The 21,922-nt window shown below is 41.9% G+C and overlaps 1 protein-coding gene across 2 annotated transcripts in view; it reads left to right on the forward strand.

Moving 5' to 3' along the window:
- The window catches only part of il1rapl2 (interleukin 1 receptor accessory protein-like 2), a 976,263-nt gene that overhangs the window by 889,904 nt on the left and 64,437 nt on the right, over nt 1-21,922 (forward strand). For both annotated transcript variants that reach the window (XM_048544046.2, XM_048544048.1), the window contains one exon: nt 5,664-5,793. In XM_048544046.2, the coding sequence (XP_048400003.1) occupies nt 5,664-5,793 (130 nt within the window). The remainder of the gene's footprint in view (nt 1-5,663; nt 5,794-21,922) is intronic.

The following is a 21,922-nucleotide window of genomic DNA, read 5'->3' on the forward strand; positions in this document are numbered from 1 at the left end:
GCTCCACCGCTCTCGTCATCCAAGGTTCCTTTATCTTACCCCTTCTTGCCTGCCTCAGAGGCATATATTTACTCATCACTCGCAACAACTGTTCCTTAAACAGTCTCCACATGTCTATAGTGCCTTTCCCATGGAACAATTGCTCCTAGTCCCTGCTTCCTAACTCATGTCTAATCGCATCATAGTTTCCTCTTCCCCAATTAAATATCCTCCCATTCTGCCTAATCCTCTCCTTCTCCATAGCTATGTAGAATGTGAGGCAGTTATGGTCACTATCACCAAAATGCTCTCTCACCACAAGATCTGATACCTGCCCAGGCTCGTTTCCGAGCACCAAGTCTAGAATGGCCTTTCCCCTCGTCGGCCTGTCAACGTACTGCGTTAGGAAACCCTCCTGAACACACCTTACAAAAACAGCTCCATTCAAATCTTCTGCTCGAAGGAGGTTCCAATCAATATTAGGAAAGTTAAAGTCACCCATTACAACAACCCTATTACGTCCACACTTTTCCAAAATCTGTCGACCTATGCTTTCTTCAATCTCCCTGCTGCTATTGGGGGGCCTGTAGTAAACCCCTAACGAGGTGACTGCTCCCTTGCTGTTCCTAATTTCCACCCATACTGACTCGGTGGGCAGATCTTCCTCGACAAAGGAAGCTTCTGTAGCTGTGATACCCTCTCTGATTAGTAGTGCTACACCCCATCCTCTTTTTCCCCCCTCCCTATTCTTTTTAAATGTTCTAAACCCTGGAACATTCAGCAACCATTCCTGCCCATGAGAAACCCATGTCTCTGTTATGGTCACAACATCATAGCACCAGGTACTGATCCATGCTCTAAGTTCATCACTTTTATTCCTGATGCTCCTTGCGTGAAAGCAAACACACTTTAACTGATCCCTTGGTTCCTTCCCAGGAAAATCCTTCCCACTAGCTGGTCTACCTCTTGCTACTGCCTCACCTGCATCAACGCTCACCTCCGGTATACAGCTCAGGTTCCCAACCCCCTGCCATACTAGTTTAAACTCTCTCGAACTACTCGAGCAAACCTTCCACCCAGGACATTGGTCCCCTTCCAGTTCAGATGCAACCCGTCCTTCTTGTACAGGTCCCACCTTCCCCAGAAGGCATCCCAATTATCTACATATCTGAAGCCCTCCCTCCTAGACCAGCTGCGTAGCCACGTGTTAAGCTGCGCCCGCTCCCTGTTCCTCACCTCGCTATCTCGTGGCACCGGTAGTAAACCAGAGAACACTACTCTGTTCGTCCTGCTTTGCAGCTTCCATCCTAACTCCCTGAAATGTTGTCCGTTATATCCCTTTAAATTTTTCCCTCTCACCTGAAACCTTTGCCCTCCTGTTTTGGATTCCTGTACCCTGGGAAAAAGACTTTGACTATTCACCATATTCATGCCCCTCATGATTTTTATAAACCTCTATAATGTCACCCCTCAGCCTCCAATGCTCCAGGGAAAATAAGGTATCGCACGTAAGCCTGAATAATAAGACAAAAGCCCATGGTGTGACAGGCAATATATCAGCATGGATAGAGGATTGGTTAGTAAATAGAAGACAAAGAGTTGGGATATGGAGGGCATTTTCAGGATAGCAACCTCTATACAGTGAATTGCCACCAAAATCAGTGCTGGAACCAAAATTATCTACGATATATATTAATGACTTGGATAATCAAAATGAGTGTTCCGTTGCCACGTTTGTCGATGATACAGAAATATCACAAATAGTGAAGATGGATCAAGGGCTGTACAGAGGGATAGAGATAGGTTAAATAAGTGGGCAAAAACTTGGCAGAGGCAAGTGATACTATTTTAGTTTAGGAAACTTCATCAGCATGGACAAGTTGGTCCAAGGTTCTGTTTCCGTGTTATAAGACTCTATGACTTTATAATGTGGACAAATGTGGCAAACTTTAGCCGGAAAAATAGAATAACTGAATATTGTTTAAATAGAGAAAGACTTCAGAAAGCTGCAGCACAGAGGTATTTAGCACTCGCATGAATCACAAGCTAGCATCCAAGCTCAGCAGATAATAGGGAAGGCAAATTAAATATTGGCATTTATTTCAAACAGAATGGAGATTAAAGCAGGGAGGTTTTGCTGAAACTATATGAGGCACCAGACAGATCACAGCTGAAATATTGTGAACAGTTTGAGCTCCCTTATCTAAGGAAAGCTATCTTGTTATTGGGGGTGGTCCAGAGAAGGTTGATCCTAGAACTGTCCCTTTACAATTGTGTGTAAAGGAAACAAGTAACAGATTAGAAATGCAGTTTGCTCTGAAAGAATCACTTATAATGTATAAACATTACCGCGTGATTCAGCTCACTACAGTGAAAGAATTTTGCACTTCTTGGGCTCACAGTGTGATGCACCTTTAACATCTTAATCTAGCACAGATGATGCAGATCAGTGAGTAATGTTTGGATAGTACTTGTGTACTATACCGACATTCTGAAGACTCTCACAATAATTTTGAGCATTGATAGATACAAGTGTGAAGTGGGCGTAGACAATAATATGGAAAGTCAAAGGTAAATTGAATGACACAATAATGTAAACTCGGAATGACAGTCTTCTATACTTCTAACCCTTTCCACGTTCCTGGTTACTGAAGTGTTCAATTTTAAGATGTTCCATTTGTAAATGATCATGGCAGTAATGGGTACCACATTGTATTGACACTATAAATGCAATGTTGTAGGCATTGTAGGTAACACTGTCATAACATAATTGTGGACATTCTGTAAGGAGTGCTTATGGTGCAGTGGTAATGCCTCTAACTCTGAACCAGGAGGCCTGAGTTCAAGTTCCACCTGTTCCAGCGATCTATAACAAAATCTGTGGTCAGATAGCAATATATCCAGGTGATCAGCAAAATGAACATCAAGTATTAAGTGATGAGAGGATTCCACAAGAATGCTGTGTATAGATAAACACAATACATTGCAAAATGTAAATCTTTTTAATCTACTCGATAAACATAAGAGGTCCGTTGCGCTGTGCAATTTGTATTAAAGTCCATCAATCATGTTGTCAAATTGAGTGCATTACATTCTCAGTTATTTACATGCTTTTGATGAGTTTTATAAAATAGGGGATTGAACCACCTTCTAGTTTATTTGTCTTATTTGCATGGAGGTGTCTTTCCTTCTTAATTCCAGCATGTATTTACTTTTATGTGGCTGAGACATAAAAATGATGGCAATGGGATGAGGTGGGATTTCAGTGTGGGCAACAAAGTGTAGACCGGAGGAAAACATTCAGGTTTTTTTTCAATTATGTCACAACTGTTTCAGTACGAGATACCTTGGATCACAGAATTGTAACAGTGCAACAGGAAGCCACTTGACCTTTCGCGCCTACACCAGCAGTCCCTCTCAGTGCTTGTTTCTGAATTCTTTTCAGCTTGTTCCAATGCTCTTCAGGGAGTCCACAATTCTCAACAGGCAATACATGTTCAACAATTGGGCTTACGTCACTGTTTGAAGTCAGAAATCACACCACACCAGGTAACAATCTAACAGGTTTATTTCAAAACACAAGATTCCAGAGCCTAAATCCTTCTGCAGATTTTAGTGAGAGGAGTGGCACCAGACACAAAACTTATAAGTATAAAATTAAAGGGTCACACCACTGATGAAGATTTACTAAGCAAACCTAAGATACTGTTAAAACTTTAATCAGTAAGAAGGTTTTAAATTATTAATATGTGTATATAAAGTCCCGAATTCCTTTGAAGTCACTGTTGTGGAGAACTAAAGGTTTTATCAATGTAAAAAAGAGACAGGATGTTCCCTTCCAGTGGGGAAACACTATAACAGTCAAGGACATTTGGCCTCAAATCTCCGGATAAACACCCTCTAAGGTGGACTTTGAGATACACAACAACATAGAGTCACTGAGTTTGGTACCCATGAGGACAGCGTCATACGAGATTTGGGGTTCAAGTTGAACTGTATGTGACCCCCCTCTCTCTCTCTCTCTCTCTCTCTCACTCTCTCACACACACACACACACACACACACACACACACACACACACACACACTATGGAGTGAATTTGTATTTGCAGATACTTTCTATTTAGTTCAAAAATCACACAATTTATAGGCAGTCAGTCAATGTGGCATTTTACAAATTTCAACTTTAGAAATGAAGCCATTCTGAATCCAAACCAAAACACAAACAGACTCAAAATAAGGCCTGACACCTAACATGCATTGTCTACCCTAAAATGTCACCTCTTCTTTACACTTCTTTACACAGAACAAAACCTTTAGTTCTCTCAGGACAGTGACTTCAATGGAATTCCAGGCTTTACATATACATATTAATCAATTAAAAGCTTCTAACTGATTAAAGATTTAACAGCATTTTAGGTTTGTTCAGTACATCCTCACGAGTGGTGTGACTGTTTGATCTTTTACTTATAAATTCTGTAATTGATACCATCTCATGCACGAACACCTGAAGACGGAGCGAAGGCCCAAAAGCTTGTGTTTTCAAATAAACCTGTGGGACTATAACCCGGTGCTGTGTGATTTCTGACCTCATCCACCCCAGTCCAACACCAGCATGTCCGCATCATCACTGTTTGAGATGTATTTTTAATCCTGAGAAGGGGGCAGTGAAGCAATTAGAATTTGGGGTAGATAATAGCATCACACCTGTCCTGTCTTTGCCAGGAATATGTACCATGTGGGCAGGGAGATTGGCTAACCGTAAGCACTTACCTACTTTGCCCAGAGAAAATGTGACAGGAGACTGGTGGAGCCTCATGGTCTAGCTCCCTGACTTATGACAGAACTGCTGCATTCTCTCCCGTTTTCCAGGGCCAGAAACCGTGTCGATATTTCCCTCAACAACGTCTTCAGAGATATTATTTCACACCTCAGGAGCAGGTGAGGCATGAACCCCAGGCCTCCTTGTTCAGAGTTAGGGATACTACCACTGTGCCACATGAGATCGAACAGAAAGGTTGTAACCTGTGTCATTAACTGGATTGTACCAGCCCAGAGCGAATGTTCAGTGTGCCCAGTATGGAATTTTTTTTTTCACACAGTACAGCTGGAAACTGATGAAACATGTTGTGGATCAAATCCCAGGCTCCATTAAGCCAACCTCAACAGGTATCTTGACAGCAAGGCTGTACATCCAGACTGTTGCTTGCCCCTTTTTGCAAAATGATGTCAATATTTGATATTATATTTCACATGAGGGCAGACAAAGCAGTATTTCCAGATTATGGTTTGCAATACCGTGGGGTGCTGACTCAAATTGTCAAATATTGGATCAGATTAGAAATTACAAGTTTGAAATTGATTAATCCCGTTTTCTTTGAAGGATCCCCTTTGAATGGTGTAGAGCTGGATGAACACAGCAGGCCTAGCAGCATGAGAGGAGCAGAAAGGCTGATATTTCAGGCCTAGACCTTTCAGTAATTTCCTGCTCCTCTGATGCTGTTTGGCCTGCTGTGTTCATCCAGCTCTACACCTTGTTATCCCAGATTCTCCAGCATTGGCAGTTCTACTATCTCTCCCCATTGATTGGTCTTGCTTGATACAAATTTAAATGCACTCAGGATTATATGAACGTGTGAGAAGAATGATGTGATCTATAAATCCTCTTTGTTTTCCTCTTAATAGGCCGTCCAGCCAGTTTGGTCTGCAGGGCATTCTTTGGGTACAGCTCAGTAAACCCAATGATATACTGGATGAAAGGTGAAAAATACATGGAGGAGCTGGAAGACAGTCAGGTTAAGGAGAGTGATATCAGGTACATTTCTTGGATTTTTATTTACAGCCAAATAATCGACAGCGTGTTTAATAATTTAACTGAATTTCTAACCATGAAACTTGAATTGAAATGGAATTTCTCTTCATTGAAATCTTACCGCGTGCTGGTGCTTTGAAAGCTGGCTTAGAATAACAAACGGGAGAATGACATTCCCTAACCTGCAATGTTTTTCATAAATCGGACCTATCAGTTAGATGGGACAGGCGATTTTATCACAACATCTCTCCCACTAAGCAGTGATTTTAATTGTAAATCAAGGTTATTAATCAACAAACGTCAATGGTGCAGATGAATGTGTTCTTGATTCTAGTGCTTGTTTATCGACTAATATTCATTCGAACATTTTTAATTCCATTTAAAACACTTCAATTATTCATTAACACCTGCATGTCCTTCATCTTAAGGTTGACATTCACTAAGCGTTGTGAGTTTTTGCCATGGCTTGTCATGTAACTAAGTGGGCCAATTGTCAATTCACTGATCTTTCAAATCATGGGGCAGCACTTTCTCCAGTGCAGTGGGAACCTGGAGTGCAGGATTTGCTTCCTTTTCTTTTCATCTCTGCCTCCACTATGCCTCATCATTAAACTGTTCAGACTCGAGCCATGATAAAACTTGGTGGACAGGTTGTATCCATGTTGAATGATTGGCAACAGGCTCCTCATAAATGTCAACACTGCCATGTGTTAAGGAGCGATTTCGTGTATCATTGAGTCACACAGCACAAAAACAAACACTTTGCTCCAACTCATTCCCGCTGAACGAATATCCCAATCTGACCTAGTCCCATGTGCCAACACTTGGCCCATATCCACCTAAACCCTTCCTATTCATATACCCATCCAAATGCCTTTTAAATATTGTAATTGTACCAGCCACCAACACTTCCTCTGGCAGCTCATCCCAAACACACCACTCTCTGCATGAAAAAGTTCAGGTTCCTTTTACAGTCTTTCCCCTCTCACCTTCAACCTGTGCCCTCTCTTTTTGGATGCCTCTCCCGGAGGGAGGTGGACGAAGGTTGATTTTCATATTGAATGTGTGTGGTGTGCCACAAGGATCAGTGCTGGGTCCAAAGCTTTTCATCAGTTTTGTAAATGAATATAGGAGGCATGGATAGTATGTTTGCAGATCACTGCAAAACTGATGATATAGTAGAAGATGAAGCAGACAGATGGATCTTGATCAGATGGGCCAATGGGCCAAAGATTGGCAGATGGAGTTGAATTTAGACAAATATGAAGTGTTGCATTTTGCTGAGACAAATCAGGGAAAGACATATATGCTTAATAGTAGGACCCTGAAGAGTGTTGACAAACATAGAGACCTAGGGGTGCAGGTTCACTGTTCCTTGAAAGCAGGGTCTCAGGTAGACAGAATGGTGAAGGAGGTGTGTAGCACACAACCCTTCATTGTTCATAACCTTGAGTGTTGGAGTTGGGATGTCATGTTGTAGCTTTACATGATGCCAGTTGTGGAATATTGCATTCAATTCTGGTTGTCCTATTGAATAATGTTGTCAAACTTGAGAGGGTGCAGAAAAGGAGATGGCCTGGACTGGATGGTTTGGATTATCGGGAAAGGCTGAACAGGCTGTGACTTTTCTTTTTCCCTGGAATTTTGGAGACTGAGGGAAGACCCTTTTATTTGGTCTCACCAGAACTTGCAACCAAAGCAATTTGATGAGTTAAGATCATTGTGGTTATGCCTCAGGGCAAATTCACAGAATCACAGATATGTTATAGGGCAGAAGGAAGCCATTCAGCCCATTGACTCTGTGCTAGCTCTTCCAACAAGCATCATTAGCAAGGCATCAAGTTTCTGATGACTCCTAGAGGTCAGCGTGCCTGAAGAGTTTGGCTTGAGGGTGGTTTGAAATTACTCCCCAGGCATCATCACCGAGAATCTGTTAAGCTGAGGGTACCAACATGGCGGAAAATTGCTTGGCTTGGATGCTTGAGCAGCTACTGAGGTGGAGAAGTGGGGATCAAGAAAATTGACACAGTAGGTGGGTGAGAGAGCCAATGCAGACCACTCCATTGATTAGACATAGGGTCAGCAAGAGCCACCCTACTTCCTTTGGTTTCACATCAAGACAAGTGTATGAAAAATTACAGATAATTTACCTTTGACATCCTCATGTTCTTGGTCAGATTGACATCTTATTGTCATAGTTCCCACTTTTCCCACTGGATGGGGCATAGCTCATGATGGCCCTCCTACACCTTACATTGTATCTTTCTAGTTTTATGTGACAATAAAACAATAACTCAAATCCACTTCCCACAATCATGAACATAGACTTTCTGGACTCCCTGCTCTTTAGCTAGTGGGCACTGCTTGAAGACTTGTGAACGCCTAACACTGTTGTCCAGGTACATGACCTGGCCCTGAAAAGAGTATAAAAGAAGTTTAGACATGGCAGAGAGAACGTTGAGGTGGATCCATCATGGTAGGTCAGGAAGGCCAGCACCTGGGAGAAAGTGTACCTGGCTAAAATATCCAAGAAAACTCAGACAAGGGGACTGGAATAGAATGAGCATGACTAATAAGAGCCAGAAGGTCACACAATGAGAAGGAGATTGGGATCATGTCTATCTTCATCTTGATGTTTGTCTCTTTCTCTTTTCTGGTACAGTCTACACGTAGCCCTCCATTGGTTGTTCCCATTCCAAACATTTCCATTCCTGGAAAAAGACTTCTAATTCTTAAACTGTGTTGCCGATTTCAAGTCTTCCCAATAAAGAGAAACTTTCTCACAGTCTCCTCGGGATCTTGTATGTTTTAGTAAGATCATGTCTCATTCTTATTAATTCCAATGGGTGCAGAACCAGTATGTCACTCATAAGATAGCCTCCTTACCCAGGATTGAGTAAATTGAATCTTCTCTGAATGCCTTTGATGAAATTATATTTTTTTCAAATAAGGGGTCTGGGCAGGATTAACATAGAACATAGAACAGTACGGCATAGGAATGGGGCCTTTGTCCCACAGTGTTGTGCTGACCATGACGCCAAATTAAACTAATCCCTTCTGCCTGCCCTTGGCCCATATCCCTCTATCCTTGCATATTCCTATGCTTATCTAAAAGCCCCTTAAATGCCCATATTGTATCTGCCTCCTCACCATCCCAGCAGTGCGTTCCAAACGCCTACCACTCTCCGTGTAAAAAAAACTTGCCCTTCACACGTCCTTTGAACTTTCCCCCTCTCACTTTAAATGGATGACCCCCCCCCCCCCCACCCCCGTATTAGACATTTCAACTCCAGGTAAAAGATTTTGATTGTCAACCCTATCTATGCATCTTATGATTTTATAGACTTCTTTCAAGTCTGCCCTCAACCTGAGGCAAGATTGCATGACAATAGGATTTGAGTGTGATAACAGGGAGGTAAAGCTGGCCATTGTTAGTGGCATGGGTGTATGCAAACAAGGTAGTGGGGAATATTTTTAAGATGGCTATCAGGAGGCCCTAAAGGAGGAAACTGGGGCTTTCCTATGGTTGACGACACACAATTGGAGGGCAGCCACTATGTATATTAAGAAGCAATGACAACAGAATGCTACAATTGGGTTTAACTCTGAATGGCAGGCAGTGTGGCAGACTGGTTACTGTTGAACGCTATACAGAGGCTAAGGAAATAGAAAGAGGACAAAACATCATCTCAATCACATGATACATCGAACATTGGTGACTTTGATAAAGCATTGTCTTGGTGCTATGGGAAGAATAGAAACTGAACAATGACACAAAATGGACTTGGAACGAGCTAAATGATATTTGAAGGCTTGGAAGCGTATGGCTGTTCCTTCGGTTTTTCTGGGTCAAAATGCTGGAACGTCATCCTTCATGGCTTTGCAGGATTACCCACAGCACATGGACTGCTGCAGTTCAAGAAGGCAGCTCACCACCAACTTCTCAAAGACAACTAGAGATGGGCAATAAGAGTTGTCCCAGTGATACCCATATCCTGTGAGCAAGTTGATTAAAAAAAATGTTGAAGATATTCAGAGATAACGGGAACTGCAGATGCTGGAGAAACCAAGATAACAAAGTGTGGAGCTGGATGAACACAGCAGGCCAAACAGCATCTTAGGAGCACAAAAGCTGACGTTTCGGGCCTAGACCCTTCATCAGAGAGGGGGATGGGGAGAGGGAACTGGAATAAATAGGGAGAGAGGGGGAGGCGGACCGAAGATGGATAGAGGAGAAGGTAGGTGGAGAGGAGAGTCAGTGGGAGAGAGATTCCCTGAGGTTGGTTGGAGGGAGGAGGGTAACTTCTTCAGGTTAGGCATCCCTGGAAGAGGCTTCACAGTGAGGTTAAAATTGTGATTAGAGATCTAGGCCTGAAACGTCAGCTTTTGTGCTCCTGAGATGCTGCTGGGCCTGCTGTGTTCATCCAGCTTCACACTTTGTTATCTTAGATCCTCCAGCATCTGCAGTTCCCATTATCTCTGATCACAATTTTAACCTCACTGCGAAGCATCTTCCAGGGATGCCTAACCTGAAGAAGTTACCCTCCTCCCTCCGGACCAAACTCAGGGAATCTCTCTCCCACTGACTCTCCTCTCCACCTATCTTCTCCTCTATCCATCTTCGGTCTCCCTTCCCCTCCCTCCCTATTTATTTCAGAACCCTCTCCCCATCCCCCTTTTCTGATGAAGGGTCTAGGCCCGAAACATCAGCTTTTGTGCTCCTGGATGCTACTTGGCCTGCTGTGTTCATCCAGCCTCACACTTTGTTATCTTGAAGATATTCAGTCCAATTTACAATTACCAGAAAATTCCAATCCACATTGGTTCCCTCTAATATTCCAGATTATTGTCAGAATAGAGCAGTAAGGTTGTGTAGGGTGGGAGCTGTTTTCATTGGAGTGTAGGAGGTTGAGAGGTGAACTTACAAAAGTTTATAAATTCCTGAGGGGTATAGATAGGGTTAATGTTAATTGCCGTTTCCACAGGATGGGGGATTTCAAGACAATGTGCCATGAGCTTAAAGTGAGAGGAGGGAGATTTTAAAAAGACATAGAAGCTATTGTTTATTTACACAGAGGCTGGTCCACATGTGGAATGAACGTCCTGAGGAATTGATGGATGCAGGTAGAATTACGATATTTAAAAGACATTTGGATAAATACTTGAATAGGAAAGATTTGGAGGGACATGGGCCAGGAACAGACAAGTGGGACTAGGCTAATTTGAGATTAAGTTCAGCATGAACTGGCTGGACCAAAGGGTCCATTTCCATGCTGTACCACTTGATGACTCAATGACTCTATTCCAACATGACAGGAGTTTACATAAACTCTGGCTAGCTCTACTGAAATATTGTAAGGCAGACGAAGTGTTTCATTATCACTGACCTCTGCAGTATCGGAGGTTGAAGGTTCATTTGTCACAAGGTGCAGTCTGAATCAAATGCTCAACATCTCAGCAGTTTATCCTTCAGAGTAACCTGCACATATATACCAATGCAAGTATAGCTGGCTTAAACAGAAAGACAAAGTTTGCTATTACAAATCCAATTACTGTCATTTCACTATTGATTTCACCATGCCACTTGACCAGCGAGCAGCTTAGGCAAAATGGATTGGAACTTCAAAGCAAAGGGAAGTGAGGTTGTTTCGGGACTGATCTCCGTGACCTTACATTGCACACTTTACCCATTCCCGAGGAGGTTTTTGTTCATAGAACAATTGTGCACTATCAATCACAAGGTTATTCCTGCTGTCCTTCATTTTTTGGTCTGAGCAACTATCACCTGTTCATCGAAAAATTGAGCTCTTAAGTCATGAGATATGTTACCAATTATGAACCATTCTGCTTACCTCAGTGCATTCCTTCAAACACACAAGGTGGAACAAAGGATACATCATCCCAACAGTTGAAAATATCTAGTTTAATCCCTTCCGTCAGTTTTAAGTATCACTTCTAAACACCATGTCGTCAGCTGTAACTTTCTCACGGCCTGAGCACAGTAACATTTAATATGATACAAAAGACAGGCTTTGTCAGCTGGTTCAGGTTGAAAGGCACCAAAGGAGCTCTGTTGGTCCATACCTATTCCTCAACCAATGCAACCAAAATAAATCAAATGGTCATTTAGATCTTTGTTTACTGGATGTTAATACATACAAATTAACTGTCCTGTATGTTTATGTGCAATGACAATTTGAAAGTAACTTATTGGTAGTTGAGCACTTGTGAGACAGCAATGGGACATGAAAAGCACTAAAATGCAAACTTTTTCCCATTTTCTTTAAGCCAGGCTATGAATTGAGGGAAATTAAGAAAGAAAGAATTGCATTCATATAGTACCATTCACAACAAGTATGCTTTACAGCTAATGAAGCATTTTTGGACTTCTGACATCAGAGGGGACAATGTGAAAGTGTCAAAGGCCCTGAGCTAGTAATCTGGAGGCTCAGGCTGATGTCCTGGTGATATGGCTTCAAATCTCTCCACAGCGGCTGGGGCTGGTTGAATTTTAATTGATCAATCTGTAATGGAAAGCTCATATGGTAGCAGCTATCGATTGTTATAAAATCCCATCTGGTTCACTTGCAGCTTCTACCATCCTTACCCAATCTAGCCAGCATGTGACTCCAGGCCCACAGTAATATTGTTTCCGAACTGCCCTCATGAAATGGTGATGCAAGCTGCTCATTTGAAGAACAGTTCGGGGTGAACGATACGTGCAAATCTGTGATATTTACATCACCGTATCCAGCTTATTTACATGTAAATATCTTTAAATGTTAAAACATGGCACCCAGTTTTCAATATAGGGCCCGAAGAATAGGACTGAGTTAAAGATCAAACCTTTTGTGTTATGTTCAACACTTATTGGTCAGCCAATTGGACAGAACTCAGCGTGTAAGTACTTTAGGATCTTTTGGAGCCACTTGGGACGGAAAATGCAAATGATGTCCCATCAAAAAGGGGACATCACCAACTGTACTGCGGCCCCTCAGGTCATTGATGTACCCTGATATCTAGAATCTGCTGACTCAGAAGGTAAGTGCGAACATGATGTGAATTCGGTGGTTGCGCCAAGCGACTGTGTAAAACTAGTAGATTTGCCAAATATTAAGCTGTACAAACAGTGTCAGATAGCACATCGCTGAAGCGGGAATGAATAACATTCCTACCCCCTGCAGTGTCCTTCCTATCGGCCAGCTAAGGAACAACTTTACCAATGAGCTTGGAGAAATAGTTACTGGAAGAATGAAGCTTATCATAGGCAAAGGGTCTGGAATTTCCTGTCTGAAAAAGTGAGGCAAAGTGATCCTATAATAATTTCTAAAAGAAAATAAGGGCATAAGAACCAGGAGCAGGAGTAGGTCATTCAGCCCCTCAAACATGCTCCACTGTTTAATACAGTCATGGCTGATCTCATCTTCACCTCACCTCCATTTTCTTGCCTACTGTCCATAGCCCTTCAACCTATGACTTGTTAAAAATTGGCCTGTCTCCTACTTAATGTTACTCAAATGTCTCAGCATCCAAGAATTAGATAAATACTTGAAGGAGAAAGTAGATGTCTGAGGCTATGGAAAAGACAAGGGACTGGGACTAATGTATTAACGAGCCAAACTGGGCACAGAGTGGAGAATGACCTCTTTCCACACTGTATCATTCTATGGTTCCAAGACAAAACTAGTTCTAAGTATCATCAGTTCATTGGGACCTTTCAGAAAATTCCAAATTTTTGACTGTACCCTATCATTCATCTACAGTGCTGCTAGTATTTGCAGTCAACCATGGGTGGACTTTCCTGATCTTACTCCTAGGCAAGTTGGATTGACTGACCCCGGAAAATTAGGGAAAGTCACATGGGAAGCAGCGCATGCTTGTAGTTCCCATCCATTCATTTCAGTGGCCAGGCTGTTAGGCAACGACATCATGGGCATTTTTTTCCTCCTCTACCGAAACTTACGCTGCAAGTGCAGAAAGCAGTCAGTCTGTATCACTCGCTCAAAGTTAAAAATGAGTGATAAGAGATGTGGAAAGTGATTTGATAATTTTATAGCATTGACTGCAACGTGACTATTTGCTTCTCTAATACAGTCCTTCCAAACACTTATATGAACTTTACATATGGATTCAAATTCAGACTAAACGCTAACTACTAAGGTGGAAATCTCCCCAGAATGAGATTAATTTGAATAGAATCATAGAATTTACAGGACAGAAGGAGACCATTAGACCGAGTGTGTCCGTACCAGCTCCTGAAAGAGATACCCAGCTCATGCTACTCTCCAGCCTTATCTCTGTAGCCCTCTAAATTCATCACTTTCAATCTGTAGCCTGCTCTCTTTTGAAGCCTCATATAGAGTCCGCCTCCACCTACTCTCCCAGGCAGCGGATTCCAAATCCTAACAACTCTCTGAGTCACGAATTTTCTCCTCATCTCACTCCAAGTTCTCTTGTTGACAATTTTGAAATTGTGACCTCTTGCTACTGATATATGAACTAGTGGAAACAGAATATCCTTCTTTATCCTGTCAAAATTGCTCCTAATTTTGAACACCTCTATGAGGTCACATTTTAATCCTCTCTACTGTCAGTTCAATAAATATAAATCCTAGCACCAGGACGCCCACAAGTGGATTTAAATTGACTCAATTACTCAAGAAGTCACAGAGATACAAGATGTGGTAAACAATGGCCTCATAAGCAGGGAAGGAGATTGCTCATTGCTGTTATTTTGACTGTGCTCAACACTTCCACAGATACTGGTTGGTGACATTAGATGGAATAATATTCAGCTCCCTGTCACTTATGTTTGTCAGACTGATTTCAAAAGTCAGTAGTTTTGGTTTTTTTTGGTTCCCTTCGCTGTGACTAAAACTCTATTTCTTTTTTAAAAATTGAAATAAAATAAAAGCAGTAAGCTACAACAAGGAAACAGACCCTTCAGTCCAACTCATCTGTGGTGACTTGATGTCCTAAATAAATCTGGTCCTATTTGCTAGCATTTGGCCCATATCCCTCTAAAACGTTCCTGTTCATCTAGCCACCCAGATGCATTTTAACTGTTGTACTTGCACCCACCTCCACCACTTCCTCTGACAGCTCGTTCCATGTTCTGCATGAAAAAGTTATCCCTCCGATACCTTTTAAATCTTTCCCCTCTCACTTTAAACCTATGTCCACCAGATTGATCTCCCCCCCGCTCCTACCCTGGGAAAAAGATCTTAGCAATTCACCCCATCCATGTCCTACATGATTTTACAAACCTCTGTAAGGTCACCACTCATCCTCTGACATCCCTTCAAATATTTTAGTGAACTTTTCAAATTAATGTAGATCATCAGATGCTTCATTTGGACCTACATACCCCAAAATATCCCTTGTCTAACATTGGCTGATGGTTTATTCATTCAAATGATGTCACCAACTAGGCCAATATTTATTGTCCATCTCTAATTACCCAGAGTCAACCCCATTTCTGTGGGCCTGGAGTCATATATAGGCCAGATCAACTAAGGATAGGGGATTTTCTTCCCCAAAGGGACATTAGCAAGACAGATGGCTTTCTGCAAGAAGAGACCCATCATTTGGTTAATTTTTATTCCAGATTTTAATTGACTTCAAATTTTGCCATTCACAATGGGAATGGTGGACTTCAAACCCAAGTCCCCAGAATGTTGGCCTGGGATTCTGGATGAAGTGAAAGGTAAATTTATGGTACGACAAGCAACTCCCAGGCAGATAATTGGTGGTGGGCTACCCACATGGCCATCGGCCCTCAGGCAAGGGGAAGATTGAGAGCATGGCGACCTTCTGTTAGGTTAGTTAATACAGAAATTGAACCCATGCTGCTGGCATCACTCTGCATTGCAGACCAACCACACGGCCAACTAAGCTCCTAGTATCAGTGACGTTGTCATGATGTCACCACCTCCTCCATTTTGTTGCATGGATAAGAGTATCCCTGATTCAGGACTATTTCTCATAATGATTCTTCTCAGATAAATGTGGACTGAAAACAGAATGCCTGATAAAATGATACCTTGGTCAAATATGCACCACCAACTGCGAAGCACAAACCTATTCTGAGCTTAAAAGATATCATCCCTGTGTGGAATTTCATTGGCATCTTACAAACTCGCTCATGCTGAGAAACATAAAATTCAGATATCAAATGTAGATTCAAGCAGCAGATGTTGTACTATTTGTTTGCTACTGTTGCAAAATACAAATACGCAAACATTTATTTGACTGCATTGCACCATTTTCAAATCAAAGTAACATTCATTAAAGTTTCATGTATATAAAATAAACATGACCTGCTGAGTGATGGGAATGAACAGTACTGATATCTCATTCAGGAGAAAATCTAATATACACTTTTGAGCTTCCAAATTTTTCTTCCTGGTAAGCTGTCAGTCATGTTTAATTGTGCACTCTGCATGTGGAGCTAATTACAGTACAACACCCATTGATTAACATGCAAATTGTTTTGTATTTCAATTGCGCCGTTTGGAACACAGAGCAACGAGCTGACGTCACCCAGGCTATCGTCAGTCTGTTTGTACAGCATTTGTTCACCGTGCTGTTGGTGGCACCCGCCTATAGCAGGGTAGATATCAAAGAAGACGATATGGAGGAAGCGGTGGATTGAAATAATGGATCTGGCAGCGCACCAGTTTTTGCAGTCCAAATCGCCTTCAATGATTTGTAGAGTCTCCCAGATTATAGAATTGTCCTCCATACTCTCTGTTTCCACACTTGGCAAGGATGAAAATAGGGACTATTAGAGAACTCAAGTGAATATAGAGTAGCAGTCAGAGATAATGGGAACTGCAGATGCTGGAGAATCCAAGATAATAAAATGTGAGGCTGGATGAACACAGCAGGCCAAGCAGCATCTCAGGAGCACAAAAGCTGACGTTTCGGGCCTAGACCCTTCATCAGAGAGAGGGTCTGATGAAGGGTCTAGGCCCGAAACGTCAGCTTTTGTGCTCCTGAGATGCTGCTTGGCCTGCTGTGTTCATCCAGCCTCACATTTTATTATCATAGAGTAGCAGTCAACTGTTCTCTCTGCACTGTGAATAATGAGGATAACATTTCTCACTCTTGATTAACTTCGTCCCCAATTTCATTATTCCAATATTGGTGGCATGTGACTTCTACTGTGAAGGCTCTACATTCTGAAATTCTCTCAACTTAACATTCTACCCTTCCACTTCCCTCTCCTTCTCTAAGATGTTTCTTTAAATCATCGCTCTTTGGACACGCATTGAAGTAGTGCACCTTGGGACATTATGCTGTGTAAAGAGCGCGAGATGGACACAAATTGTTGCTGGTGTATAAACATGCTCGTCAAGTACCCACGTGTCTAGACAACAGCACAGCTCATTGAAATCCTCTACTATACAATCTTTTCATACAGTTAGCACCATACAGGATCAGAATGAAGACTAACTTATTACAAAATTATGTTGTTATGAATTTATCATTTTTACTAAACTGTTTAGGTGCTCAATTAAAACAAAAATAGTGCAGAATAAATTTTCCGCTTTTATTAGCATTATGTTTAGCACCAGATTTCCCAGTTCCCAATGCCTTAATATATATTTCCCCATTCGCCCTGGTTTCATTTGAAAGAGCAGTGGATATTATTTGAAAGTTCTCTTACACTTGGATCATTTTGACCATCAACAGTTTTACAGAAGGAAAATGCATGGGTTCAAACTTATAAGAAAAATTCCAAGTCTTCTACAGGCAAATAAAGATTAAGAAAGTGATTAAAGGACGAGTCAGGATCTTGAGTGGCCAAAAAGGGGATTACAAATGGAGGCAGGGGGCATAGCTGAAGTATTATAGAGGCAGAGAGTCATACAGCAAGGAAACGGACCCTCCAGTTCAACTTGCCCATGCCAACCAAATTCCCCAAAATAAACTAGTCCCATTTGCCTGCATTTAGCCTCTATCCCTCTGAACCTCTTCTATTTCCGTACCTCTCCAAATATCTTTTAAATGTCATAACTGGACCAGCATCTACCACTTCCTCTGGCAGTTCATTCCATTTATGAACCAGCCTCTGTGTGAAAAAGGTGCCCTCATATCCTTTTTAGTCTTTCTTCTCTCACCTTAAAAAATGTCCCCTAGTTTTGAACTCCCCCACCCTAGAGAAATTATCCTTGCTATTCACCTGACCTGTGCTCTTCATGATTTTATCAGCCTCTGTAAGGTCACCTCTCAACCTCCCATGCTCTAGTGAAAAAGTCCCCGGCTGCAACATGATGTTTCTGTTCTGATACTCAAGGTCTGAGCAATGAAGGCAAGCATGCTAAATGCCTTCTTAACCACCTTGTCTACCAGTGATGCAAATTTCAAAGGATTATGTACCTAAACCCTTAGTGACAACACTATCCAGGGGCCTACCATTAACTGTATAAGTCCTGCCCTTCTTTGTTTTACTAAAATGCAATACCTCACATTTATCCAAATTAAACTCCACCTGCCATTCCTCAGCCCGGTTAATCAAGATCCCTTTGTAATCGTAGATAACCTTCTTCATTGCCTGCTATACTGCCAATTTTGGTTCCATCTGCAAATTACTGATCATGTCTCCTAAATTTTCATCCAAATCATTTATATAAATAGTAAACAAAAGTGTACCTAGCACCTATCCCTGCAGAATACTGCTGGTCACAGGTCTCCAGCCCAAGAAACAACCCTCCAACACCACCCTTTGTGTTCATTTGTCCAGCCAATTTTGTATCCAGTTGGCAAGCTCTCTCAGAATCCCATGTGGTCTAATTTTACTTATTAGTCTACCATGCTGAATTTTGCAGAAGACTTCACTAAAGTATTAAATGAATATTTGGCATCTGCAGCCCAGGCCACCATGACAGGGAGAAACTCTGTCACAAGAAGGGCTCAAAATGAATAAGGAAGATATCTTTGATGGATTGTTGTCACTTAAAGTGAACAAGGCACTGGGACCAGATGCCGTGCATTCCAGGAAGTTGATGGAACACAACGGGCCAGGCAACTTCTCTGACTCCAGCATCTGCAGTTCTTTCTATCTGCAAGGAATTTTATGTAAATCAGAATAGGAATTGGAGGGGCACTGGCTATACTTAAGTCTCCACTGAACTCCGGTGTGCTACTGGAAGACTGAGAATTGGCTACAGTATAGCCTTGTTCATTAAGGGTTGTAAGGACAATCCCAGAATTGCTAGTCGGTTAGTTTAGTTTCAGGAATGGGGAGAATTTTGAAGACAATTATTCAGGACAAAATCACTCATTGTGTGGGTTGATGAGGAAGAGTCATCACAGATTTCTAAAGGGGAAAATTGTGCTTGACAAACTTGCTGGAGTTTTTTGAAGAGGTAACAGAAAGAGTTGATGTGTGATGCCCATGATGTGGTTTACATGGATTTCCAGAGGCATTGGATGAAATTCTTCAAGACAAACCTGTGAGTAGAGTTGGTGATCATACTAGAAGGGGACAGTGGAAATGTGCATACAAAATTAACTGAGTGAAAGGAAATCGGATGGAAAAGAAGATGGATAGAGGAGAAGATAGGTGGACCTGCCTCTTTAACATGTCTGTCTCCTCTCCATCTATCTTCTCCTCTATCCATCTTTGATCAGCCTCCCTCCTCTCCCGATTTATTTCAGAACCCTCTCCCCCTCCCCCATTTCTGAAGAAGTGTCTAGGCCTGAAATGTCAGCTTTTGTGCTCCTAAGATGCTGCTTGGCCTGCTGTGTTCATCCAGCTCTACACTTTGTTATCTGGGTGGAATGCCCTCCTTCTGCACGGTCCTGCTTCTATGTTCTGAGATAGTTGTTATTTTTAATTATTTTAAGTTTAATGAACAGACTCCACATGTTGTGTACACGTATAGGTCAACATTGGTCTAAAATTCAACCATTGGCATCCTGGTTAAATTTCTCCATGACTGTCTATGGTCTGTATGACGGTGTTGTTTGATACATTTGTTCTAGGTAATTCTTGTGTCCAACATTACCCTGTTGTCATGCAGCTTAATGGGTGACAAAGGCAGGGGAAATAACTCTACAGACTCTTCATATCACCAACCTTGACATCCAATCAAGATTTAATAAGCCAGATATCATTTACCGCTGTTGACAATACCACGAGTGTGACTTATTTCACCTTGACAGCTCCCTGTTGAGATCTTTCACCAGTGCACTCTCTGCATGACATGCTAAATTATTCCTTCAATTTGTCAAGTCACACAAAATATACTTACTGCAAATCAGTCTGTCAAGAGACTGGAGCTCTGGCATTTTGGGTATATAGTGACACTTCTGAATGATGTCCTTTTTCTGTCAAACTTCGAATTTTTTTTATTAATTCTAAACATCAAGTAGACCCTGCACTGCATGGTTTTTTCAAGCCTTTACCAGAGTCGTAATTTGTTGTTCTGATTTGTCTGTGGAGTTCATTGAGGCTCACTGCTAAAATGTGACTGAAAGAAAAGTCAGCATTTCTAACTCACCTCTTTGAGTCACTGTGTGTCTAAGCTGACCCAGGAGACTGCTTGCTTTCAAATAGCAAATCCACATTGGAATGTTACTGGGACTTAAAGTCTCAAGTGATGAGCACAGATGTTTCCCTTAAGTATAAATGATCAGAAGTTGATCAGAATGAAGCATTTACAATGTTAAAAAGACTCAAGAGGGTGGCTATGGAGAACCTATTTTGTCATAGAAAGCAAGCAAAAATTAAGAAACCAAGTTTTCTAACTGGAACTGGACCATGTAAGGTGGGCCAGTCGTTCAGTGGTAAGCACTGCTGCTTCAAAACACCATGGGACCCAGGTTTGATTCCAGTCTTGGATCACTGTACGTGTGGAGTTTGCACATTCTCCCCGTATCTGTGTGGTTTTCCTCTGGGTGCTCCGGTTACCTCTCACAGTCCAAAGATGCGCAGGTCAGGTGGATTGGCCAGGCTAAGATGTTCTCTCGTGTCCAGGGATATGCAAATGAGGTGAATTAGCCATGGGAAATGCAGGGTTAGGGGGATAGGTTAGGAGGGTGGGCCTGGGTGGGATGCTATTTGGAGGATCAATGTGGACTCGACATGGCCTGCTGCATGGTCTGCTTCCACACTGTCGGGATTCTATGATTCTATCTCTTCTGGAAGGCAATAGGAAAGGGATTCAGCCTAGGTACAGTTGGATGTCTTGTCAGAGGATAGTTGCAGATGGATTACCACAGTCTTGTGAGTGTGATGCAAGACAGATAAGCGTAGAATCCCATAACAGCAGATCTCTTGGGCAGGAGAAGTTACAACTGGGGGCATATACGAGGTAAGGAGCCAAGACTGGTTAATAAATTTGAGACAGAGATCAACTATAACTTAACCGAATGGTGGAGCAGGCTAGAAGGGATGAATGATACCCTTCTCCTGATTCAAAGTAGAAATCCTGCTCGAGGTGTGATTGCAGGAGTTCTCAATGATTCATATTGTGACCAATTCATGGACCATTTTCAAACATGCAGTCAACAAGATTGTCAGTTTTAATTAACTACTGCATGCTGTGAGTAAAAGGTTATCAGCTATCCCTGGAGGATGCAGAGCTCACTAGATGTGTTTATACAATGCAAGGGTCACAGTCTCATTTCCACTAATAGTGGGATGTGGATTAACTTCAATCACAGTGCACTGCTGTGATGTGCCTTATTTAATTCAAGGCCACCCATCATTGGGAATGAAGCATGCCCACTGCGTAGGATATATACGCTCAATTTACTGAAATTCATGTGAGATATTCCAAATATTTATCATCGGTTGCATCCCACACATCACACTTTTTTAATGAAGGAAGCTTTTTTTTCATCTTTGTGATTGAGTATGCAGCTTTGGTCATTTTTTTTAGCTTTTGCTAGTGAAGGGTATGAGAGTATATGATAAAAATGCCGCATTTTTGGCGCTCTGACCTGATCTCACTGGGGGCCAGCAGTCACCAGGACTGGCTAAAGAGGAAAAATATTAGACTTAACATTGATGTAGCCCCCTTCACATCCACTGTTCGCAATGTGGTGGTAATGCCTTTTTGGCTTGTAGTTCAGAAATCCAGTCTAACATTCCTGGGGTATGAGTTCAAATCTTGGCATG

This window comes from Stegostoma tigrinum, chromosome 15, assembly GCF_030684315.1.
Source record: "Stegostoma tigrinum isolate sSteTig4 chromosome 15, sSteTig4.hap1, whole genome shotgun sequence".
In the NCBI taxonomy this organism is placed as follows: domain Eukaryota; kingdom Metazoa; phylum Chordata; class Chondrichthyes; order Orectolobiformes; family Stegostomatidae; genus Stegostoma; species Stegostoma tigrinum.